This window comes from Neopsephotus bourkii, unplaced genomic scaffold, assembly GCF_033783945.1.
Source record: "Neopsephotus bourkii isolate Nb327-2 ecotype Australia unplaced genomic scaffold, CSIRO-AGI_Nbou_v1 NB_122, whole genome shotgun sequence".
NCBI lineage: Eukaryota > Metazoa > Chordata > Aves > Psittaciformes > Psittacidae > Neopsephotus > Neopsephotus bourkii.
In genome coordinates this window covers 1,610,212-1,636,942 of record NW_026900639.1, presented here as the reverse complement: position 1 = coordinate 1,636,942, position 26,731 = coordinate 1,610,212, and the positions used below count along the sequence as shown (strand labels likewise).

At 42.8% G+C, this 26,731-nt stretch overlaps 1 protein-coding gene across 1 annotated transcript in view; it reads left to right on the top strand.

The window, feature by feature from the left end:
- The first annotated feature begins 5,168 nt into the window (after positions 1-5,168).
- Positions 5,169-26,731, top strand: part of LOC133219088 (microtubule-associated protein 4-like) — a 40,117-nt gene continuing 18,554 nt past the window's right edge. The window contains exons 1-4 of the mRNA XM_061366149.1: positions 5,169-6,807; positions 22,446-22,546; positions 23,449-23,661; positions 25,079-25,256. Of these exons, the coding sequence (XP_061222133.1) occupies positions 5,169-6,807; positions 22,446-22,546; positions 23,449-23,661; positions 25,079-25,256 (2,131 nt within the window). The remainder of the gene's footprint in view (positions 6,808-22,445; positions 22,547-23,448; positions 23,662-25,078; positions 25,257-26,731) is intronic.

Below are 26,731 nucleotides of genomic sequence, written 5' to 3'. Positions count from 1 at the left end.
AGCTGCCCCAGTGACAAGCTGTCATTGCAGCCTGTTGGCACAGCACCACTGCCTGTAATACAGTACATATTTCTCAGTATGACAGCCCTAAATCCCTTGTGTGTAAATAAGATACATCAAAAAGCAAGAAATGCCATCCCTGCTGAATTACAGTATTTGCTTTTCTTCTGCAGCCACAATGAAGCCCTTTCTCTAAATATTTTCTTTTCCTGACTGGTTTCCATTATGCTGGTGTCATTGTCATGTGAAGTTGGTTTAGCATTTCCCTGGTAACCTTTCATTCATACAATGTCTGTCATTCTCTCTCCTGTGGGACCCCAAACTGTAATTGGGTTTCTCTGCTAGGAGCTGATCAGCCACTTGAACACAATGGAGCAGGATATGGATGTGTCACTAACAGCATCCATCTTACCTGAAATTACAGCACAAAGACAGTTGTACCTCCTAATACCAGTGCTGCTTTAGTAGCACTTGTAAAGTGGTGAGAATAATATCATATTGCAGCCTGTTCATTAGTTAAGACTTGTTAATTATCCCAGTTAGATGTATGAGAGAAGTGAAAACCAAACTATGTTGCCAGCCAGTTCTCATGTCAGAACTAAATGTATTTATGAAGCAGCAATAGAACTTCGCTATTATCTGCTTTCCCCTATTTTTAGCACTTGTGTGTTTGCTGCTTTAACAGAAGGTTTTGTTGAGGTATCAGTTCTACCCGTCATTTAAGAGTGGGATGAGCTTAGAGGATGCTTTTGCAGATACTGTGTGTTTAGAGGCCCATTTGTCTCCTGTTGGACCAGGGTGTAGCCCTGAATGTGTTCTCTTCAGGGTTGCTCAGAACAGCTGTAACTTCCTGCATATGCCCTTCTTACATTTGTTGGGTTGTTTTTTCACTGGATGTTACACTGGTGTACTGACTTTGTCTCAAGTCGGACTGTCACATGCAGCAGCTCTCACTTGAAGCTGGCACCCACAGTTTCTGGCCAGGACTTCCTAAGTTTTGTTTTCTTCCTTTATTTTATACTCCTGCCTATCGCTGACACTCCTATTTTGAAGAAAAGCTGGGAGAAAAATAAATATACTCCTGTTTGTAAATTCTGCCAGGTTCAGAATGGTGAACGTGTTTCCTTAGTGCTACTTACTTTCAAGGCTCATCTTTCCTGGCTGACTCTGCTAGTTCATTGCTTCTGTATCATTCAGTTGACCTCGCTTTTTTCTCTTTTCAGTTTCCACTGTCAAATACACCTGCAATAACCAAATACTGATATTCTGAGTTGGAAACACTCTTGAGTGAGTTCTAATTCTGGTTTTGACTGATTTTCCCATCCCTGGCAGTGTTCAAGGCCAGGCTGGATGGGACCTCAAGCAACCTGGTCTAGTGGAAGGTGTCCCTCCCCATTGCAGGGGGGTTGGAACTAGATGAGCTTTAAGCTCCCTTCTAACCCAAACCAGTCTATAGTTCTGTGATTCTATGATCAGTAGGATTTTTAAAGTACATGGGATTTGAGCTGCAAATGTCCTGTCCTATAAAACATGAGACTGTGTTTACGTATTGTACAGCTGGATGCCTTTCAAATGTTAAGCTTGTAGTGCAAAGTTACAATGACCAGAACACTAAATATTCTAGTTCACCTTTTTATCCTTTCACCTGGCTTCTTCCAGGCTGTGAGTAGAAAAGTGGCGTACAAGTTCAGTGGGTAGGGTCATACTTCAGGCTTCATGTATTGCTGCTTGTTTTACATGCAGTGAGTGTTTGACCAAACAGCACATGTATGTGTGTGTGCGAGCATGCAGGCGAATGAGTGTAAATTGCAGTTTTATGTTTTTGGGTTTTATAGACTGTGTCCTTGATGGTTCTGGACAGTCTGATCACTGATGGTGGTTGGTAATAAGATTCTAATGAAAGATCCCGTTAGTTGGCGTTGCTGGCAAGGAGTAGCTCATCATCCTGGAAAGTGATGTTGCCTTAGAAACCAGTGCAAAGGACTGCACAGAAATGATTGTGTTAGATTAAAAAAAAAAAAAAAAAGCAGCAAAGGCATTAGAAGGGATAAGTAATAGCTTCGGGAGTGAAGCAAAAATAGAAGCACTAGGCTGATTCATCTGCTGAGGCTGGAAGCTTGCAGATTGGGTATTAAGTCGTGACGTGTTGATGTAGTGATCTTCGCCTGCTCTGGGTATTGGCACTGTCTCAGCCTGGGCAGCCGTGTGTTACCTGGTAAAGCCCAATGAAGCGGGCAGGGATTCTTCCCCTTGGAAAACGCTCGTGTTCAGAGAAACAGTATAAGCATCAAAATATATCTAAGCAGCTCAGATAAATTACTACAGATGTGTTTGATGTTGGTAATGAAATACGTGCTGTATGTGCTCAGCTTCCCTGACAAGCTTATTTGTGCCAACTGTACCTGAAATAAAAAGACAGGATTTAAAGATGGTAAGAGGATATGAAAAGGCAAAATAGAACCTTCCTCCTTGTGAAACAGGCTGCTATCTCACCACTGGAATGTTCTGAGAACCTTCAGGTGTAGCAGGTGAATCTCCGCATCCAGAAGCTGGACCAGGATCCGACTCGCAAGAGCTTGCAGCTATTTCACTGCCATTGCCTGACCCATTCTCAAAAAAAAAAAAAAAAGGGAAAAAGAAAAAGGATGGTGGAGAGCCAAAAGTATTGTGAAACCCCAGGTTTGATATTTGAAAAGTATGAAATCTTCCTTAAAGTTGAACCAATGGTAAAAGCAGTGAATGGGCTTCCTTTCAGGAACCCAGCTCCTCTGTAGCATTTGCCCTTCCTTATTTGAGCTGTTTTTTCAAAATCTGTCCAACTCTTGTTTTCTGAGCATCCTCCCACCCTTTTCAGCTTATCTTCATTGACTAGTTTCTCTTAGAATTCTTTAGAAAATGCAAGGTTTCTTAAGAATCTAAAGGAAAAACTGGGACCAAAGCTCCAGTGTGAGGACTGCTGGTGATGTCTTGAGTGGTGATTTCTGGTCTTGCTGAAAGCTCAATACAACCACTGTGGCATAGCTTCAGAAGCAGAATATTAGTAAATTTAAATTTAAAAATGTGTTTGATAGAAGGTAGAAACGAGGGCACTGGAACTGAGAATGAGTGTCTTTAAACAACATGTTGTGGGCAGGATGAAGCTGTTGAAAAGCTCTTGGAACATGAACTCTGCATTACCTCTGCTAATGTCCTGAGAGATTAAGTATTAGATGACTTTAGAGATGTTTCACAGCTAAACATTCTCCTGCTTCTGAGTATCCCAGGTATTGAGTATGGTTCATTTCCTACATTAAAAAAAGATTATTAAATAAAAGGAGCAGTGGTGGTTGTTACTGGCTGTATATTGACATCATGAGTCAGACTTTTCTTCCCAGTGATGCAAATCTCCTCTGTGATACTGGGCTCTGAAGTACCAGCCCTAAATCAATGAGTGTTCTCTCTTCTGTTATAAATGGTAGCTATATGCTTAAAAAAAATTAATAAATCAAATAAAACCCTACTAGGTGGTTTCAGGTAGCTTTACAAACTTGCCCTGGCTCCTGGGGAAGTGCATTAAGTGATCTGTAATGGATTTGCAGCAAAAATCTTGTTTTGGAATTGACCGAGCAATAAAAGAATAGCAGTAATTACATGGAATTAGGTGACTTTGAGGTCTGCCATTTTGAGGAGAAGACTAAATGCTTCTAGAGTGAACAAGTGCTTGCAAACATTAGTCCTACATCATTACAGGAGAAAATGAAAGCCTTGAGCTAAGGTCCCATTTTTCACTAGCAAGACACCTATGAATATTTTAAAGTACAGAAAAATTGTTGAGGCCTTTTGAGAAGTGAAGCTTGTGGGTGGAACTATTCTGGTTAATTAGAGGGTGTCATGAAAGATTCATGAAACTTACAGTTCCTTAGTCATTGTTTTTAAATATAGCAGTGTCTTAAATCCAGAGCTTAAATACAAGTGGATAAATGTGTGGATTGTAACATTTCTCAGCAGCAGGTTAAATTGAGGGGGCGTAGTGTAGCTTGCAGTCTCTGGGTGTAAAAATACATTTATGCTTTGTTAAACTATAGCAGGGTGTCCTTTCACTGCATCAGCTTTAAGGACAAAATTTTTTCCTGGACTGGGATATACTGATGTCCGTAATGGTCGATGGCTGTAAAGTATTGTAACCCTAGTTCAGAGAAGAAAATTTGGCTTAGTCAAGGATTAATCTATACCAGGCACTTAAGGAAAAAAATAGATGAGTCTGCGGTTTGGTGCTAATGCAGTGGTAGCAATGCAGAGACTGGTGGCTGAGTGGCTAAAGCAGTCTTCAGCCCTCTCTGGTAGTTTAACCAGGGAAATAGTGTCCAGCTCAAGATCATGGTTAGAAAAGCCTTGTCAAAGCTGTTGGATATGGAGGTTTCACAGGATGGTTGATAGTGCACGGTATGTATGTTGAGACTAGTTTTGAATAGATCAATGGAAGATGATGTGAAATGCTAGGTGTAAATGAAGTGCAACAGAAAAAAATGCAGCTGAAAGTTACTGTTAAGATATGTTCATATTAAAAAAATATAATTACAAATAAGGTTTACAGTATTTAAGATTACAGTCCCTCTCCTGACCCATCCATCCCATTTCATCCTTTCCACCTTTGTCCGCTGGCTTATATGAGCAATACGGTTTCTGAGTTGTGAAATCCTCATTACAGCAATGCTTGTGATCACTGTTGACTCCAAAATAATATATTAAAATTCACCGAAAACAAAGCCCTTGTTCTGAAAGAGGTCATTCTGCTCTGTGCTGTTTGAGCCTGGGTTTGTTTTGGGGGTTTGTGCTTTGTTTTTCCTTAAGGAGAGGAAAATTGCTAACCTCAGATCCTAAGTCTTCTTCAGAGGGAGGTTGATCAGCAGGAATTAGTAGTTATAAATGCACTGATCATAATACAGTTTGACAGAAAAAGGAGATGCCTATATTTCCCCAAATATGTAACAACCTAAGAGATGCTGCTCACAGAAATGTCATTTCCCTGAGATGAGCCAGAGATGGGTATTTCTGTTACAGGAGTGTATTTATTCCTCTTCATTTTTTATGCAGAAGGATAAAACCTGTCATTTCCATTTGAAATAGTGGCTGAATCCACTAAACGAAGGCGTGCAGCAGGCAGGGGGTGGGGAGGAAGGAGGTTTGTCATGAATACAGGGGGCATGGTGTGTCGTCACCGGCGCCAGCAGCCTGCGAGCTCGGCTCACTCTGAGCTGGTATTACAGCCGCGGGAGGAAGCGAAGCCCTCGGAAATGTCTCTCTCCAACAAGCAGCCCGCATCACTCTCTGAATACAGCCAGCTGTGTAAAGGCAAGAACACGGAAAGCTTCTCGGAAGCCTTCCACTGCATGGAGTCCCCGAAAGACTTCGGCAAAACTGAATTCGAATGGCAGAGGACTGAGGGGAAGCTGAATGAGATTGGCTTGAATGTGAACTCGGGACCGATTAAGGATGGGCTCGTTAAGAACGCTGGTTTCACCGACGAGGACAAGCTCTGCTTCTTTGAAGGAAAACTAGACAAAGAGCTAAAAATAGCTCAGAAAGACAAAAGAGAAATTGAGGTGCAAGGCAAAAAATACCAGGCAGCTGCAGGTCACCTTGAGAGCTGGTCTTTGATTTCGGAAACGTTTCCTTCTGCTGAAGGGAACTTTGCAAACCCTAAAACTACAGATTTTCATGTGGGACAGGCAGGAGCTGAAAAACCTGGTCCTGGGCTGGGTAAAAATGAAGCCATCACCGATCAGGAGAAAGCTGTCAGTAAGGCTGGAATGGAGAGCAAATGCCAGCCAGACCCAAACCTGCCCAGTGTGTCAGTGTCGGAGAGTGATCCCAGCAAATACATGAAGGAGCAGGAAATCAGTGTCTGGAATCCAAATTTCCATCCTATCCTGCCTAACGATTCGGGATCTAAAGAAGCAACCGTGAAGAAAGATGGAGCCCCCAGCTATTGTGTAATTGGGGTGGTTAATGACAACTATGTGCAGAGTGGATTTTCTTCTTCCTCAACAGTATCGAAGCCAGAACCTCCAACTACCACTGTAGAGCTTGCACAAGATGACTCCAAAAGTAGTTACTTTAATAATACCACTGAAATGGAGGAAGAGATGGAAGACAAGCTGAGCTGTGCAGACGATGGCAATTTTCTGAACAGGGCTGCCCACCAAAGGAAGGCAATGAGGCGTGCAATGTCAGAGTCCTCTCACTTGTCCGTGCCCCTAACCCTTAACCTGGCCGATAAATACCCTGAGCCGGTGCTTAGAGAAGACGTCGCTACTGGTCTGCTCTCTCCTAATAGCAGCCTGACCCAGTGCTCGAGCCCCACAGCCAGAAAGCCGGGCGCTCCAATGAAAAGGTCAATGACCGTGTCAGAAGAGCAAACATCTGTCTGCAGCTTGGGTGCCGAGCAGAGCCGTGCAGGGCTGCCCAGCCTGGTGGTGAAGGAGCATCAGGCCCTCCCGGCAGAGGAGCCGGCTGCCAAGAAGCGAGAGGAGTGGAACAGCAGCAGCAACTCAGTCAAGAAAGAGCTGGGCAGCCCGAGCTTGTATCACAGCAAGCTGGAGCAAATCCCTGAAATCAGCAGCCAGGACAAAGAGAGGGAGGAGGAGGTGGCCGTGAAGAAGGAGAAGAGAAATGCTGCTGATGGAGCTGCTGGGTTGGAGTCTCCTCCGAAAAGCAAATGCAATGAGATGGAATCCAGCAAAACTGCTCCACTGGAACGAAAAGAAATTGAGGTCAGCAATGTGCAGAGCTCTCCATCTCCCAAGCAAGGAGATTTACCACGTGATGGTATGTTGCTAATTTTTACCTCCCCAGAGAGTGAGCAGACAGTAGCTAGGAAGCACCTAAATGACTTTACAGGCTGCAGGCAGAGGGTGGGTGGCTTGGCACACCTGAAAAGACCAACATGGGTCATGTTCAGATAGTTAGAACAAAGGATGTATTTTGGGGTGGATGAAAATGGAGGAGAAATGTAAAAAAAAAATAATTGCCTGGCTGGTTCTGTTGCAGCACCAGCTATTAATTGCTTGCTGGGATCCTAAACCTAACACGTTTTAAAATCTGTAGCATCCACAGTGGTCCACATAGGTCCTTCTTGCCACTCCCTCTTGCGTGCAAAGGTACCCTTCTGATTTGCAGGCTGTATTGCTAGATCAAGGGCATTAATGAGTTAAAACCTTTCAATCTGCATCAAAAAGATCTGTGAATTGGGCTTTTTCATTAAGCTTTCAGCACCTTTTAGTATTTGTGTTTGAGGAGGCTAGCAAGAGTAAATGGGTAGAGCAATTCATGTGGTTAAGCTCTTCCTTATTGCTCCAGTGCTGAAATTCAAAGTGAAATTTCCCCATTACTTTTGGTCCCCTCTCTCCCAAAACCCCAGTTACAGCGGAGCCTTTCCCATTGCTAAGTGTCAATAGCAGCTTGTTTTATTTTGCAGTGTTTTGTTGTTTCGGTAGTGTTGTGATGTATGAGGTCAGGCTTCCCGGATTTAAAATCTGTGAGAAGAGTTGTTAATCTTTGTTCTCCAGCCTGGAACAACATCTCTGTCCCTCTTGCCAGCTCCAGTCAGCAATAAATCTGCCTCTCTTCTCCCAGATTTTGAGTGTGAGGATGGTCTGTGTGCTTTGTTTGTAGCCTGCTTTAATGAAAGCTTTGAATGGGAAGAGGAAAGAAAATGTGTCAGGGAATAAAGACAAAAGACTTGTGTGGGAATTTTTGCATCTGATGAGTTGTTTTCTATCCAGCTGCTTTGCTGAACCTTTAGTGAACTAATATAAAACTTGGAATTGTAACACCCCAGTGTGAAAGGAGAGAGTGACAGACAGGTGTGTAGAGGGATGCACCCTTCAGGTAGAGCTCCAAAAGAGGCTGTATTTGGGTTGAGAAGCTGAGCTCTCCACAGCAGTGAGCAGGGAAAGGCAGTCTCTAACCAAGGTGGTGTGCTGCGATAACACCGTTTTTGCAGTGTGTTAGTGACACCCAATGGTCAGTCCGTTGGGTCTTATCCCAGCTCATGCAGGGCTCTCATCACTCATCCTTCCAGCTGTCAGTGATCACTTGCAACAGAATCATGTTCTCTGTCTAATTAGAGTCTTACTTTTCTAATAATTCCTCTAAAATGCTTCTGTTTCCAAGACTCACGATCAGAGATCCACAGAACAAGGTGTTGGCGATGCAAACCTCCCCTCTCCTAAGTGCTGATATCTCTTGCCTTCTACCCTTTCTATGATCTTGGTGTTACCTTGTTCCTCATGGTCTGCTTGGCATACAGATTTTAAAGAGCTCTGTCAGTTTTGAGATGAAGTAGTGTCAGTTTTGGTTCCAGACATTGGGCCTTTAGAGCCTGAACAGAGATGTCAAGTCCTTTTGTGCAGGCAGGGGCCATCAGCTGTCCTGTTGATAGTCACTGGAGCAGTGCAGTGAGCTCCTGGCTGCAAGTGCAGTGGAGGGAATGCCTGGAGATGTGTCTGCTTGAGTGCAGGTAGGACCCATGCAGATCTATGGTTACCTGTGCTCAATTTTGTACTCAAACATGACATCAGTAAAAGTGATGCTGGCAAATGTGGAACAGGAAAAGGTACTGTATCTGGCTGTAAGACCAGGTTGGATGGGGTTTTGAGCAACCTGGTCTAGTGGAAGGTGTCCTTGATCGCAGCAGGCAGGCTGCAATTGAATGGTCTTTAAGGTGTCTTCCAACCCAAACCATTGTAGGATTCTATTATTGTATGATTTGTGCACACCTTTCATGTCAGAGTTTCTGTGGTGGGGGGGTTGCAGACCTGTGCTCTGCAACTGACATTTATTTGTAACAAGGTAAACTAGGAAAGAGGTTAATATTTGGACAACTAGGAAATCAGGTTTGGCTAGGCCAACAAAATTGATCAAGCTTGAGATACAACCATTTTAAAAACCAGATACCTAGGGTCTTTAAATCAAAAAAAAACCAACATTTAAAACATAATCTAAAGTGGATTGACATGTTTTCCCCAGAGGGGCTGAGCATCAGCGATGTAAAGGTCACTGAAAGATAGGAATGCTTGGAGTCATCTGGCTGGGTTGGTTTTTGCAGATGGCTAATTCATATTGCCAAGTGCTTTTTTGTCAGCATCTAAGTCTAAAATTTTGCTCTCTCACAATTGTTATTTTAAAAGCTGGTTTACCATCCTTAGAACCATACAAACATAGAATCAGCTAGGTTGGAAAAGACCTTTTAAGGTCAGGTCCATAGGTCTGGGTGTGAACTGATACGGTAATAACTGGGACAAGAATATAGTTGTACTCCTTTTTTACTCTCTTCAAAATTGCCAGCTGATTGGGTCAGGTTGGTTTTGTGGTATTGTGTTGGTAAGAAATAAGCTCTGGTTTTATTCTCTCTTGGAAGAAATAGCGGTAGACTATTAGATATGCTCTTTGCTTGATATATATGTAGGGTAGAAAGAATTTTTGGAATGGAAAAGAGACAAAAATTCCTCAGGTGTAGGATGCTTTCAAACTCTGTGACGAGCTTTTGCTTCCTCTCCCCTGTTAATAAGCAGAAGAGGCGGTTGTACTAAAAGTAACTCAAGCACACAAGCAGCTTTGGCTGTAAGTATGGAACTGATTCTAAATCTGTCCTTTGCATTTTAGTCACGGTATAAATTACCCGTGCATATCCTTATCAACTTCCCCTGCTTCAATTGTGGCATTCTCTGTGCAGGTCTCCAATTACAGGGTGATATGTCCAAAATGGGGTTTTCCTTCTCTTTATTAATTCCTCTGTTTTTCTGCCTATTCTGTGTGCTCATTCTGAACTTAGCGGTTATGTTTGGGGGAACAACTTTTGTTACTTGAACCTTTTTTTCATCCTAAAAATTCGTGAAAGAATTGGCCACCCTGATTCTAATCATTTGAATGGCATCTGTCTCAATTTCTGCCCAAAGTAGGTTTTCTTGGTCCTGTCCACCCAGGGTTGTGGGTATTTTTGCTGAACATCTGCTACTCTGGGAGATTTTTTTATGTTAAGGTAACCTACAATTGTACATAAAATATTTCTTCCTTGCAGATAATTGTGTGTTAGTATGATGGCACGTTTAGTTTAATTTTATTCTGAAAAATTGTCCAAAAGGCACACCTCTTCAAATCTTTAACATACGACAAATCTTTCACCTCATATAAGTGAGGAGGTCCTGGCTGAAGATTAATCCTGATCAGAGCGGAGCTACAGAACTTATTCTAGTCCCTTATTTCATCAGCAACTGCTGCAGATCATTGCCAAAACAAGCGATCACATTGTTTCTTGCATGGAACAATAGATTTGATTCATGTTCCCGTAGTGTATAAGCTGTTGTGTGATTTATTGCACGTACCTAATATGTCCCCTCCAGTGATATCCCTTAGATAAGTGATGTTATTCACCACTGCCTTCACCTTCTGTCTTTTGCATGAGTTTCATCCAACTTGAAACATTTTCTGCTCTGAAACATGAGGAAGTCCAGGCTTCACTGGACAGTGCTCAGCTGGGACCATTCACCTCCCTGACCCTCAGCACTTCAGTGTGTGCATCATGAAAATTGTCTTGGTTTTCTGGCTCTTATTTCTTTGTAAGTCCATAGCAAGGTGTGCCATCTGCCTAACTTCTGAATCTCCTGCAGGGTTTTGTTTTTTTTTCAGCAGAACACTTTGTGGTTTAGGTAAATACAAAATCCTAGAGTTCTAACATGATTATGTTAGACTGTGATAACCTATGGCCTCAGGTTTACAAAGATTGAAGTTAATTATGGGATTATGAAATACCAGCCCAGCTACCTCATAATGAACTGGTAATACTTGTTCAGGTAATGTTAGTGGTGTGGATGGTGCCCTGCTAACAAGGCTCCTCGCCAAATGAAATCGGGCTTCTAATGAGTGTTTAAAATGGATGTTGAAAGTGTTGTAATCATTGCATAAATAGGTGGGTTCTCTGTTCTGTAACACCCACTGTGCTTTTGCAAAAACTGACTGTCCAGGGGACATGGCCTTCAAAACAGCAGTTCACAGCAAACACCAGAGCTTGCCTCTTCCACTTTCTCTGAGGAGGGAGATGAGAAGAGCAAGGAGATGTGTAGGAACAGAAGACAGGTGGAGGGCAGTGTGTGCTGATTTTGCGCAGGGGTGTTGTTTATGGCCACGTGCTTCTCATCCCTGGAAACTCATGTTGCAAGCTTGAGGTGTCGAGGGTGGAAGGACTTAACGGGAATTTCTACTGGTGGATCTTCAAGGAATGCTAGGTAGTCTGTATGTGTATAAAATGTCGTACTTCATGTCCAAGGCCATTGATATATCAGCTGATATACAGGTTATAAAGACTGCTCACACCAGCTTCTGTGTGGCTAATTGTTGATATCAGATGATAGGCAAGAATTTGACATTGGATTATTTGGATCATTGGTAATATCTTTATGCTTAAGTGTTCAGAGACAGGATTGTGACTAATTATTTTGCATTTTGAACAGTACGGTATAGCAGTTTTACACCTTCAGATATTGAAAATACCCTGGGTGTCACCTGGCTCAAGCAGTACTCAAGCTTGTGCAGCCACCTGAAAAACGCACTGAGGCTTCATCAGTGTTCAGACCAGCCTTAGGAATAGACTTAAACAGGACTTCAGGCAGTGTTTCTTCCCTGCCCCCCACTCAATAGCCATTCTCAGATGACTTCAGTTAACGCTGTGGGTTTGCTCATGGTTTTGGTTTGACTGGGAGACGTGTTTGTGTCTTGCTTTGTCAGAGGCATTGATGGAAAATAGAGCTTTTTGTTGTTTTCATGAATGTGTTTCTACTTTTGTCAATGAAAAGGGAAAAGCTCATGAGTTTGTTAGCTCTTTTTATATCCAGCATCAAATTTTTAGCACAGTATTACAGCCAAGTGGAGTACGTTAATTACTCTAAATAGCTGTTTGATTTCAGTTCATGCCATGTTAGGTAAACATGGCAAGTAGTTTGGGTCGTTCTAGAAGAATAAGTTCTGATTTAGGATTTCCTTCCTGGATGACAAATAGAGTCTGAACAAATCAGCCTAGGTTTACAAGATGGGGGCAAAGAGGACATATGTTTTATTTTTCAGTTCTTGATAACAAGTCACAATGTACACATTGATTGAGTTGCATTTGGCGCTAAAAAAGAAACCCTTAGTTACTCAGTATTTGGGTCAAGCTGGAGGCATTTCATTTAGCCTTTTCTGGAGAGGGGAAAGCAGGTAAGGGCTGTATTTCTGCTTAAACTGAGATTTATTGTATTTGTGAATGGTTTTGTCCTAAAAGAGCCTTAAACAAAAAGGTGTTCTTTGGTGATTTTTGTGATGAAGTAGTTCCTTCTGGGTGATGATTGATAAACGAGAGCCAGCTTATGCCTCTCTGAAGCAAATGCAAGAGGCATTTGACACCGTCTGGTTTTGTTTCTAAGGTTGTTTGTGTTTAAAGAGGGAGAGTAAAGATGGTCATTTCCTCATTGCTTAATCTGTTTCTCTTAATGGATTTTCAGTTGATGACTGCAATCCTTATGAGAATTACGGAGCTGTTTCATTGAATAATGTTTTAGTTCAGCTTAGCCTGGTAAATATCCCTTGCTAGGGATATGGCAGATGAGCGCCTGGCCTGATTCACAAGCACGTTTGGTTGCAGCTGCCAGTCTCTTTCCATTTTGAACCATGTAAATGAGCCTGGATCAGTGACTAGGGTCAACGCAGGTGAAATACAGACCCCATGCATTGGGAACTAATACCTTGCTAATCAGGAGAGGGAGGAGATGAGAGGACTGAACTGATACAAGGACTTGGAGCTGTTGGAGCAAGTCCATAGGAGGCCACAAAGATGCTCTGAGGGCTGGAGCACCTCTGCTATGGAGACAGGCTGAGAGAGCTGGGCTTGTTCAACCTGGAGAAGAGAAGGCTTCAGGGACACCTTAGAGCAGGTGCCAGTGCCTAAAGGGGCCAACAAGAGACTGGAGAGGGGCTTTTGACAAGGGCAGGTAGGGACAGGACAAGGGGGAATGGCTTTGAACTGACAGAGATTTAAATTTAGATGAGATGTGAGGAAGAAGTTCTTCCCTGTGAGGGTGGTGAGGCCCTGGCACAGGTTGCCCAGAGAAGCTGTGGCTGCCCCATCCCTGGCAGTGTTCAAGGCCAGGTTGGATGGGACTTGGAGCAACCTGCTCTAGTGGAAGGTGTCCCTGCCCATGGCAGGGGGTCGGAACTGGATGAGCTTTAAGGTCTCTTCCAGACCAAACCATTCTATGATATATGATTTTATGATACAGTCTCAGTACTCAGTGAAATACCCATTTAACTACTCAATAAAGGGGAGAAAGGAAAACAAGATGTAACATTATTAAAAAACTTCCTGATGCGCCGTATGTATTTACTGCTGTCCTTTATCCTCACTTTAGCTTTCACTTACTACCGCACCAGAAAATAGAGATACTTGCTTTTGGCCTTTTGAGATGAGCCTAAGATATGTTATCGTGGGGTCTTCACCTGCTCCTTTTGACATGGAGAATGAATTTTTGGAAATGCTTATTCTTGCATATGGTGCTGGGTGATATTTGAGAAGCACATGTACATAAGCTTTTATTGTGTGTTCCCTGATACATAAAACAACACAATAATGTGGTTTAAGTTTAAAAGGGTGCTCACAGGTATGTTTCTGTAAGTGCTTTTTCCTGATTTTACTACTTCAGGGAAGGAATGGTGAGCAGTAAAGCTTTGCAGATTTAGTGCCTGGTTTTTCACACACAGTAACAGCTTTCATGAGAGCTGCTCCAGCAAAACGAATAGCAAAGGAATCTGAAAGACTGAAGGTCTGTGTTTGCTCTCCTCTGGGGTTCCAGCTCAGCGACACCTCACATGAGCTGCAGCCCTGATGGTTTTGTTTCTCTCTTTTCATGTGAGGAGCAATAATGCTATTGTTGTAAGGATGTTATAGGATGTGAATGTCATAAGGATGCTTTTGTGTGGCTTTACTTCAGCAAGTGGAGTTCTTGAAGCTCAGAAAGGGAGGATAAACTAGGAAAAAAATATATCCATTTATACATCCGTGATGCACTTGCCTTCTGAATACAGTGGGTAAATCTGCAGGTTGTCCTCTGCCTCAAAAAGGTTGTAATTGAATTAAAAGTATGGTAAATAAAGGCATCATATTAGAGAAGTTCATCTGGGGAATGGCCAAATGAACCAAGATTCTTTAGCTTTGAAGAGAGAGGACTTGGAGAGGAAGATGGTTGTGATTACTGTCTATAAAGTCGTCAATTACATGAAAGTTGTGCAAGAGCAGACTATTCGGTTTTTCCAGTATCAGAATGTGGGTCATCAAACGAAAATAGCAGCAGCAGATGAGAGCAAATGATGCTGGGTGACCTGTGAGCAATTTACAGTGAAGCTGTAAAACATGTTGTGTCAGGAATTTGTGAATTGTGATTCCTCCTTCATCCCTTCCTCCTCCCTCCCTCAGGCGACTAATCAAATATTGTAGGAGAAGCCTCAGTATATGGAATTTTCATCCTCGGAGATGCTCAGAATGAGGTTGAAAAAACCCCAAACAATCTGATATAATTTAAGTTGGGGATTGGGTTAAATGACCTCCAGACGGCCCTTCAACCTACATTGTTCTGCTGTTCTAATGTTAAATGATTACATGGGCTAAAAAGCTGTCAGACAAGTGAGCGGCTGGTCCCTAGGCTGCAAGTCACAGGACGGTGAGAGAATGGTTTTGAGAGGTGAATGGGGTGGGGTTTTTTCTCCTTATGGTTAGGAAAACCGTATGTAGTTATTTGTAATCGGGACTTGGCTTCAAAAAGCCATATGATTAATGGTGTACAATGTGGGCATCCTCCACTGTGTAGCTGTAATACAGTCAAACAGACTAGAGCAGAGCTCTGGAGGTCTCTGGTTTAACGCCCAACTCAAAACCACGTGTAAGTAAATCAGGTTGCTCTTGGGCCATATGTGTTCCTTCCAGATCTGAATGTCTCCATGGATGGAGATTTCTCAGTCTCTTTGAGATTCTTCCCATGTTTAACCTCTCTCACGCTAAGGAAGGTTTTCCTAATATTTGGAAATTACGCTGGCCATGACTTTAGGCAGCCTGATCTCCTGGGACGTGCTTTGAGTGGCAGGTTGGGTTGGTGACCTCCAAGGTCCCCTCGAGCCCCTCATTGATCTGTGATCCCATGTCACTTGACCACTTTGGTATATCCATACAGCCAGGTTGCTGAATTCTCACAATAGGTATAATTGCATTCTGAGTAATGTGTTCACTGGTAAAAGCATGAAACATTGTCTTAGTTTTCAATATTTACACGGTTTGCTGTCTTCTTTTTTATGTTAGAGGTGGTCCAGCCCTTGGAGTGTTTTTGTAGCCTCTTCTGAACTCGTTCCAATGGCTCCGTGTCCTTCTTATGTTGAGGGGCCCCAGAGCTGGATGCAGGACTACAGGGGAGCCTCACCAGAGCTTTTGTTGTTTCCTATTGCCCAGCTGTTCTGTTTTCAGACTTTAGCAGCTTTTTCTCCACTTTCGAGGAAGAGCCCCACTTAGCATCAGCAAAACTCCATCAAAACACTTGAGTTCTGTTTGTCTCATTCCTTGGTCTTTTTCAAAAGACATCTGCAGTTTTCAGACAGCAGATCTTAAAATCAACAAAACTCTCTGTCCTCAGTTTTATTCATTTGGAAGGAGATTCTGGTCATCCTTGCGATATGAAAAGGAAATGCTCCCCTACTCACCTTCTAATGAACAAAAGTCTCCCTAGAGGAAGGCTGACCAGAGGAAAAGCTTTGACATCAAAGCTTTTGGTTTAGTGGATGAAAGTTTTCTGTGGATGCAATGGAATGGGTTGGGTCTGAAGGAGTAGTTACATGTTTGGCTTGAAGGTTCCTTAGAAAGTTGTTCTGTTGAGCTGTGTTGGTGCTATATGGGAAGCTTCAGAGAGAGACTCACTCTTCAGATATGGAAGTGGGTTGGTTTTTTTTTTTAAGAAATAATAGTTATATAAAAGATCAAAATTAATGTTTAAATGGTTGATACGGTAGATATTCTACAGTGTGTTCTTCTGGGGCAAGAGGTATTCTTAAAACCATTGCGTCATCTACTTTGCTTTATATCATATTACGTTTCTTTTAATGGTAACTCACCTGCTGCTAGTAACCACTGAGAGAGTGGCAGCATGCATAGAAGTAAGAGGTTAAGGCTAAAATATGTTAAGAGCCTCCTCAGACACCAGGGTTCTTGTGTAAATAGGTTGTTATGAGTGGCTGCTAATACCTATAAATCAAGATGAATTGCCTTTCAGGAGAACATGCCTACACCATGGCTGCGGGGATAGCCCCACATGCTTTATATGCATCATGGTGTTTAAACTTGGCTGTTGGGGGCAGAATTATAAGTTTCTTCATCAGCGTTTTTCTTTTTGTATCACTCTGCTTGTGCAAGGCAAATGTAACGGTTACATTTTCCATAACTTTTAAGATGCGTAGCAAAAATGTCACAGAATCCCAGAATCCCAAGGGTTGGAAGGAACCTCAAAAGATCATCTAGTCCAACCCCCCTGCAAGAGCAGGATGACCTAGAGTACATCACCCAGGAACTTGTCCAGGACGGCCTTGAATATCTCCAATGTAGGAGACTCCGCAACCCCCCTGGGCAGCCTGTTCCAGTGCTCTGTCACTCTCACAGTAAAGAAGTTTTTCCTGATGTTCACATGGAACCTCCTATGCTCCAGTTTACACCCATTGCCCCTTGTCCTATCACTGGACATCACTGAAAAAAACCTAGCTCCATCATCCTGACACTCACCCTTTACATATTTGTAAACACTGATGAGGTCACCCCTCAGTCTCCTCCAAGCTAAAGAGACCCAGCTCCCTCAGGCTCTCCTCATAAGGGAGATGTTCCACTCACTTAATCATCTTTGTGGCTGTGCGCTGGGCTCTTTCAAGCAATTCCCTGTCCTTAAACTGAGGGGCCCAGAACTGGACACAATATTCCAGATGAGGTCTCACCAGGGCAGAGTAGAGGGGGAGGAGAACCTCTCTTGACCTACTAACCACACCCTTTCTAATACACCCTAGGATGCCATTGGCCTTCTTGGCCACAAAAGCACATTGCTGGCTCATGGTCATCCTCCTATCCACCAGGACCCCCAGGTCCCTTTCCCCTTTGCTACTTTCCAGCAGGTCAACCCCCAACCTATACTGGTACCTGGGGTTGTTCTTCCCCAGATGCAAGACTCTACGCTTGCCTTTGTTGAATTTCATCAAGTTTCTCCCCGCCCAACTCTCCAGCCTATCCAGGTCTTGTTCTCTTTATCACAAGAAGCCGAAGCCAATTTCTTTCTGAGTGTCACCTTTGGCACAGATAATCTTATTTTTACTATTTATCTTCAAAAATCACCACTGCTTATTTATTAGGACTCTTGTTCCTTTGGACATCAGTTTTAACTGAGCACCGTGTGGTCTTGTTTGCTAGGTCCTTCCTCCAGCAATGGCAAATACCTCGTTTCTGCTGACAAATTTACTTTAAAAATATGCTTTTTGACTTGTTGGCTCTTGTGTGCCTTTACCAAACGTAGTCTCAGTGCTGTGGCTTCTGCAAATGGTCTTGGCTGTGTGTTACTACAACTTGGCAACTGCCATTTTAGAGGGCTCCGTTGGCTAACCTAGCACCACAGTGGTGAGTGCTCAGGCACAGCTGTGTCGAGTCAGTAGAGGACCAAGTAACTAAATGTTAAGTAACAAAGGCTGGTTTCCGCCACCTACAACTTGTGTAGGTCTTGGTTTGTTCAGCTCCATCCACACAAGAACCCGGAGGAGGTGGCTTGAAGGCAGCTGATGCTTGGGATGGTATTGATGCACCCTGGGCAGTACTGGGAGATCGCCACTGAGCGTGAGCAGGGTGGGGAATCACCTCAGGTTCAGCCAGCAAGAGGGCTTAAGCTGTGGAGTGTGGTTTTTCAGTGAATTTCACTGAACTGGAGCAGATCTTTATATGAGAAGGCACTTGTCTGACTGCAAGCCTGCACCCAGCAGTGTCGGACTCCTCTGACAGATGAGAACTTGGTCAAGGAAAACACTGCCATTATCTTTGATATACAGGATAGTTGTCATTAGTGTTTTTCTCAGAACTAGCATGTTTTGTATAAAATCATCTAGAGGCAAATAGGTGTTATAAACGTGGAGTAAAGGAAGCTCACTGTCCATGTGAGAAGTGCTGGGCTGCCCAAGGGAGTCCTTCCTCCTCACAGCACATCTGGAATCCTGACCATCATCTGCTGGCTGGAGTGGGTCTGAAAGACACTTGGTATTGCTGTTAAAGGAGACATAATCACTGCCTATCAAGTTTCTCTTTCATAAATGGTGTCTGTAAAACCTCAGACAAAATTCTGGAGTTCGTGGTTTGTGGGTTTAGTTATTACTGGGGAGTCATTTGTTTGGTGTGCTAAAGGTAGGAGTAATTTCTTCCAGGCCTCTTAAAAGTCATGAAGCAGTAATGCCTCACAACATTGTGAGCTGACGTGTACAAAAAAGTTTGGTTTCCACTACTAAGAACGTACTTGTTGGGTAATGAATGGTAAGCTGCATATGAGGGTGGGCGCACCAGGCAACACAGTGCAACAGGGAGAAAGAACCTGATCACAAGTCTTTATCTGTGGAAAATGCCAGATTGGAATGTCCTTCCTCTCTCCTTCAAGCCCCTTTCCCCTGGGAGTCATTCAGTTCCAAGTGCTGACTCAGCTGAGCTGAATTTTCTCCATCAGTGAACACCATGAGGAGCAGAAGCAGGGCAGCTGGAGGAGGAACCCTGTTCCAGGCAGAGCAGCAACCCCTGCTAGAGCTCCCAACAAAACATCTTTGAAATATCTTTCAGAGGTTTGTCAGCCTGCTTGGAGAAACAAGCAAACTGAAAAGTCTCTTAAATAATTCTTGCAGACTAATGAACAAATTTGATGAAGATTTGGCAGCTGTTCCTAATATTCCCTGTAACTCAGAAATCTTCCCAGGCAGGTCTCTGCTCTGCATAGGAGACAGTGCCCTCATAATTAAACAATGAATGAAAGCAAATGTACTGATGAGCACATTGGGTTGTTACTCACATTAAGGCAGCACAAAATGAAATTATTCTTCTGCAATCCCTTTGGGTTGTGCTCACGGCTGTGTACCCTGAGTGTATCAGAGGCCATGAGAGGTGGAACCTGAATTACGGTCCTGTGGCCCCTGGAGTAGGCAAGTTCCCACCCAGCTCCCCTGGGTTGATCATTATTATTATTTACAGATACAGATCGCTTAACCTGTATGTGTGCTCTCCTGCAGTGTAGCCCCATCAGCTTGCTTGTGCTACGTTTCTGGTTTATATTTAAAAAAAACTAAAATTGTTTTGTAGAACCTTTATGTACTCTGGTAATTTGGGGTGTTGAAGTTACTCACTTCAAATTTCTTCTATAGTAGCCAGTATTTAATTAAGTAACATGCCAGTATTCAATTAAGTAACATGAATCATAGAATCATAGAACCAGAATGGTTTGGTTTGGAAGGGATCTTAAAGCCCATCCAGTTCCGACCCCCTGCCAAGGGCAGGGACACCTTCCACTCGACCAGGTTGCTCCAAGCCCCTGGGTCCAACCTGGCCTTGAACACTGCCAGGGATGGGGCAGCCACAGCTTCTCTGGGCAACCTGTGCCAGGGCCTCACCACCCTCACAGGGAAGAACTTCTTCCTCACATCCTTTCTCAGTCTCCCCTCTGTCAGTTTAAAGCCATTCCCCCTTGTCCTGTCCCTACCTGCCCGTGTCAAAAGCCCCTCTCCAGCTTTCTTGTGGCCCCCTTTAGGCACTGGAAGTTGCTCTAAGGTCTCTCTGGAGCCTTCTACTCCCCAGGCTGAACAAGCCCAGCTCTCTCAGCCTGTCTCCATAGCAGTGGGATTGCCCTGACCCAGATGCTGGACCTTGCACGTGGCCTTGTTGAACTTCATGAGGTTCGCACTATTCCACCTCTGCAGCCTGTCCAGGTCCCTCTGGATGGCATTCCTTCTCTCCAGCATGTCAACCACACCACACAGCCTGGTGGTAAAATGATATTAAATTCTTGTTGTCATTAGTTCATAAGCATGGAAGCTGCTGGAGTTTAAATCCTGAAATTTTGGAAGCTGATGGTTTTTTGGGGGGCCACAGCAAGCTTCCTGAGCAGACAGATTCACGTTGCTGCATGGATACTGTGTGATACCGGCATCAAGTGAAAGGTTTAATGTTGCTGCTGAATTAGCTGAAAAAACAACAACAGGCAGGACAGGAAGGGTAGCTTCCAATGGATGGAAAGTCACCTTGATGTCTGAGAGATTTCAGGCTGGTAGGATTCAAAATAAAGCCGGTCTGAGGAGCAGAGAGCAGTGAATGAACAGACAGTTCTTCAGAAACAGGAACCATCAGCAACAATTGCTCTTTGTGGTGTTGCTTTAGATAAATTGAGCAAGTTAAATGACGGAGAATATAAAGGTTATTGAAATACAGCAGAGAAAACTGGTACAGAGGACCAAATACAGATTAGCTGCAGAAAAATGGGCTTTCTAGGTGAATATGACTGATTATTCGGAATTTTGCACTAAAATCAGTGTCTGGACAGTCTTTTTTTTGTATGCACAGGATACGAAATGCTATGTTGCCAAACACTTAATACGACTTGGAAGCTAAATCGCTAGGAAGAGGTTATTGCAATAGGAAAAAAGGATTCTAAACTTGTCCTGGAGTCAGAAAAAGAAATAACAAGAAGAAAACCATCCTGCTGTTGAGCATCGCTGGGTCAGGCAGAAGGCATGATTTTATTTTATTCTGCTTGTTTCAGCTGGGCATTTGTACCAGAATTGAACTGTCCTCTGAGATGCTTCCTTCAAGGCTGACGAGCAAGAAAATGGGGAATATAAATAGTAATTTTCAAAAGACGTGGAGAACAGCCTTTTTACTCTTGGAATTGTTACACTATTGTCTCGTGGGCCCTTACTGTGCGCCGCAGCATTATAATCTGTTGTGTTGTTATAAAAAGAAACATCCAACACAGATAACGCTTTATTTTAATCCCAAGATGACAAGGGATAGATTTGTGATGGGTTATTTGCACCATATCCATCATAAAATTCAGATGCTGCTGGAATTGCTGCAGGAGGCAGCTCATAGCAGTGCAGCTATACAGCAACACCGCTGAGAATTAGTGTTTTAAAAGCTATTTATAGGGAAATTGTCTCTTGCCCGTCTCATGGCACAAAGCAGTGTGGCAGTTCTACTGCAGGGTTTATTAGGTTTAAGGAGAAAACTTGGTGAAGCTGCTACTGAATTAATGTTTTGTTGTATGGTTGCTTTGGAAGGCAGTAGTTATCCTTCTGCTTATGGCTGGACAATGTAAAAGGAGCTGAGGAAGCCTTTGTGGCTACTGTGTTACTGTTAGGAGAATCACATCTTGATGGCCTCCTCTGGACTCGCTCCAACAGCTCCATGTACTTATGTTGGGATTGCAGGTAGGGTTTCATAAGAGCAGAGTAGAAGGGGAGAATCCCCTCACTCAGCCTGCTGGTCATGCTACTGGTGGTGCAGCCCAGAACATGGTTGGCTTCTGGGCTGCAAGCGCACACTGCTGGGTTATGGGGAGCTTCTTCTGGACCAGCACCCCCAAGTCCTTCTCCTCAGGGCTGCTCCCAGTCCAGTCTGTGTGTTCCCTGTCCCTGTTCAGCATGACAACCTCTGGTGGCAGTGACAAAAATGAACAATCACTGTGAAAACCTGACAAGTCTTGTGCCTGAATCTAAGCTTTGCTCTGAAACACCGCATACAGCAGCATAACACAATGGTTTCCACACTAACAAGGGTCAGTATGATCCACACTTGTGGTCCTTTCCTGTGTGACCTTTCCTGTTAGCAGTCAGACTCCCTCTGGCTGTTGGGTAATTCCCTATGCTCATGGAGAGCTGCAGCACAGGGACAGAAGAAAGGACAAGAAGAAACAGCCGTAACAGTAGGGAGAGCTTGAAAACAGTGCCCTGTATCAGACTAAGACACAGTGTAAAACCTGGAAGAGCTCAGAACTTCACCATTAATTTTCCAACAATTTATTTTAATAACTTGAAAGCTGGGGAAGTTTGCTATTTTAATAAAACCAGAGGTTTCCTTCATCTGCTGTCTTTTCTCCCTGGAATATGAGAAATTGGATGCTAATGGTATGTGGATGAACCTAACCTGTTACAGGGAAAATCTTTCTTCCTGCAGGTATTCTGGGTTTGGGGAAAATTTTCCAGAAACAGCCAACCTGTGCCTGTCTTAGGTCTGTCTCCTCCTGCTACTGTCTTGAATAACAGTAAACTAAAAAAAAAAAAACCCATGGTAAATAAAAGAAAAAGGCTCAAACTTACAAACTCTCCCTTCCTTTACTTTTCCCTATCCCCAGCAAAATTAGAAGAGACCAAACCAGTTGAAGCTGTGACAGGGAATGATATCACAGCACCTCCCAACAAAGAGCTTCCTCCCAGCCCTGAGAAGAAGACAAAGGTAGGTGTTTCACATTCAACATCTTTGTTTCCATGGTTTTTATTTTTGCTGGCTTTTCTGCTTCTTAAGCTGTGGCAACACAAGTTCTGTTTTCTGAGCTGCCATTTGCGAACTGTTTTCCTGGAACAAAGACATCCAGTTATGAAGTTGCAAACAACAAAGACTGTAATAAATGTGACTGAGAGGGGATTTAGTAAATGTGTGGTAAGCTTTGTTTAAATTAATGCTTTGGTTGGTATAGAAGTAGTAAACATGTATGGCAACGCTTCTGCTACACGGGTACTCTCCTAGTTGTTTACAACACATTTATTTGCATTACAGTTAGCATGCAGAGATGCTGCTCAGGATCTGATGTTCTCTTATTTTAGGGCTGTTTATGAAACATGAATAATACCTGCTTGCAGCATTCAGCAAAATCTAATTCCAAATTCTTAGAGCGCTGGTAGGGGGAAAGGGTTCTGGGTCCCCTCAAAGGCAGCGGATGTTTGACCACTAGAGTTGATCAGATGAGGATTTAGAGCTTGCAATCCCTGTGTGCATGTAATTGGAAAGCAGTGTCCCGTGTATTGCACGTAGGACTAGATGCCAGAACAACCGATTACTAATCCCAGCTTTACCAGTGATTCCTTATGTTGCTTTAGCTGTTGCTGAAATAAATCCTGTTCGCTTTGAATTGAATGGCAAAGCCTCCCCGGGCCCTGAAGGCAGCCTCTTCTGCTGCTTCATTTGGTCTTTGTTATGCTCAGAAAACAGAAAGCTAAACTTTTTTTGTTGATATTTCATTTAAAATTTCTTTTTTATGTTCTTGCAGCTCAGTGTTTTGGTTTACAATGCGCTATTTTTTTTTGTTGTATTTTTTGTTTGTCTTTATACTGGATTTTGCTTTTTGATAAAACATAAAGCCTGCCATATCCACGTCATCTACAAAGCCTGCAGCAACGAAAGCCAGGCCCCTGTCCGCTACCAGCCCCAAGCGGCCACCCTCTGCCACCCCTGGCCTAAACAAAAAACCCACGAGCCCTACTGCAGGTCCTACTCCAGCCACTACTACTAAACGCCCAGCCACCAGCACTACACGTCCCTCCACCCTAGCTCCAAAAGAGACTAAACCAAAGGTAAGAAACTACTTGCTTTTGTGTGGGAGCCCCGAGAACTTATTTACATGTTAAATTACCAGCTGTCTTACCAAAGAGTCAAAACATTATTGGAGTGCTGATCATTGGAGGATAAGATCAGGAATGTGATTCATGGTGTTATGAAACCCTCACTGTTGTTAGTATCAGCTTCCATTAACCCACTTATGGCCTAGGGTCCCAAGCATTTAATTGAGCTTTAAGGCCCCTTCCAACCCAATCTACTCTGATTTTGTGATTTCTACCCATTACTAAAAGAGGAGGGTTTTTTAAATACAGATAACACTACAAAGGTAGGATAACTCTTAAATCCAGACAAGAGCATGGGAAAACTGAATGGAGAGCTTCGGTATTGTTATTGGGGGGGGGAATCAGTTTGAACATTTCTTTATTTCCCACTTACTGTCTCTTTAGGATGTCCAGTCATTATAAAAACTGTACAAAGATAGCTGATAATACACTTACGTGCTTAGGAAATACTGGAGATTTGTAATTTTCCAATAAGAGCAGATTTGTGGACAGTTCTTAGTTTTGCATCTTAAAGCTAATGAAGTTTACTCTTTAACATGTGATGTTCAGAGCAGGAAATGTCCCTTGAATATTCCCCACATTAACGTGTGATATTATAAAGAAAAAGAATTCAATTTGAAAGGGAATGTGAAAATGTTTCAGAAGCTTTCAGTTGATGTTTACATGCTCTAGCATTTCGGCTAGACATTAAAGCTTAAATAACTGCATTTGAGTGTCTTAAAACTAAATAAATGAAAATAACAAAGAGCATGAAAGCACAGGCATAAATCTGCACTTTTTCTGTGAACCAGTGTCTTTAAGTTTTTGCAGGATTTTGAATCCCTTTTTGATGAAGTCAAAATCTCATCTCATTTGGTTTTGTACATTAACTCAGTATTTTAATAATTCAAAGATCAGTCAGTTTACGAACAGGAGACTTTCCAGGGACAGACATGAAAGAGTTTTCCAACTGCGGAATGAACCACAGTTACGTTCACAGTGTTTTAGTGAATGCCTCCTTCACTTAAGAAGCATTTCTACTCACGAAGAAAAGAAATCTCTCAAAAGTATTGCTAGTGGACTGATCTTTTCCATTTTGTTCTGAAAACAGAGCCTTGTTCACATCTGTAAATGGCCTCCAGACATTAATTCTGAAATTATGGGAATTCTGACACTCAGCAGGGTTTGTGCTCTGTGACCTGCATTGAATATAGTCACTTCTGCATGCCTTAATTATATTTTTTAATCTGCATTATACTGTTCCAGCAGCGTCTAGCTTATGCATTTAAGAATTTAAACAATTTCAATTTATTTCAGGCTTTTTGTTGGCAAACATTTTGAAGATACTGTCAGTGAAATACTGCCTTTAATGTAGCCTGATTGTTTTCAGGTTGCAGATGCGAAGACCACAGATAGGAGGACCTCACTTTCAAAGCCTCCGACAACTGCCACTTCTAAAACTACTGTTAGGAGCAGCCCTGTTGCTCCCAAGACAACGGCAGCATCACCAGTTGCTGCAACTGCTGCTGTGAAAAATACTGCTACTTCTCCACCGAAGAGGCCAACATGTAAGTATTGTCTTGGTTTTTCTTTAAGGGATCTTTCTGTCTAACCAGCTGCAGGTTTCTGTTTGAGTAGCACCATTAGTTCACTCTGTGATGTCTTTCTCACATATTCCAGGGTGCTGACTGCTTTTTCCTGTGTTTAGGGCATCCTATGGCCTCGTCAGTTTATTAAAATTAGTCTCCTGGTAAACGAGCTTGTGATCTTCAGGTTCAAAAGGAGAAAAAAGAAAAAAAACCCAACCTTGACATGTAGCTATTTATGAGAAGCCATAGCTCTGTTAACCAGTACTTCTGAGAGGTGTAGCCTGGCCTGCCTGTCGGTCAGGAGTTGACCTGAAACTCAGTGATAGCTGAAACATCAATCCTTTTAATACAACACAAGACAAGATTCTATGCCAAGGCACAGAGACCATAGGTCAGATATTTTTTTCCTCTTTAGGGCCTCCTTCTTCAAAAACAGATCCAAGTGACCTTCAAGGACAACTTGGACCAGCTCTGCGTGATTCAGGGTTAATGCAATTGCTGAATGTGGTTGATTAAAGAAAAAGGATGCTTTTTCCTCTAAATTTTGCCATAGTAACAGTTACAATAAGCACTAAAACCAATTTAAAACTTGGGGAAAGCAAATCTCCAGAAGAGAACTTGAAGTACTCAAGCTAGTGCATCTGAAGAACAAATAAGGTTAAACAGAAGTGGAGGCTTTTTACTAGTACACAAAGAATTTGGAGCTGAAATCACCATCAGCTTTGTCAGAAAACTGTGTCCCACTCCAAAAGAGAGAACTTCCCATGAGTTTAACACAGTCAGTGTGAAACATCAGCAGCATATTAGCATCTTGAAAATGTAGTTTTCACGGGAGCTTGAGATTTAATGTCAGATTAAAATATAGTTAAATAAGCTCAAGTCTTTTCCAGTGGCTAGACCTCATTGGCAAAATTTGCCAATAAGCACGTAAAACTAGTAATATGTATTGCTGTTTTGTTCTATGAGTCCCAAAGCATGAATTCATAATCCATCTTTCCCAAAAGAATAGTAATGTTTTAACTATGTTGGAATATATCAGGCTAGATGTACATTCCATACGTTGTGCTCTAGGGGAAGTTATAATTAATCAAGTGTGGAGGAAGTGTTGCACCTTCCAAAAGCCATGGATCTTCACTGATCCTGTGGACATCCTTGTAAAATACATTGTGTGGTCTTTTAGGCAAACTGTAGCCCAGAATGCGTAATATCTTTTAATGAGTTTGGTTAATTTTCCTTCCAAAATTGAGGCACAAACAAAGAAGCATTTTCTGATAACATTTGAAAAGAGATGGAGTCAATGATGCAGAGAGGCAGGAAGGGTGTTCCAAGTGGCAAGATGTACAGATGAAGAGGCTTCTGCACCAGCGAGGGTGGTGGGACGTTGCCAAAGTACAGTGAGAACTGGGTGGGCGAGGGAGAGATGAGGTCAGCTGGAGAAACTCTGTCAGGAGCTA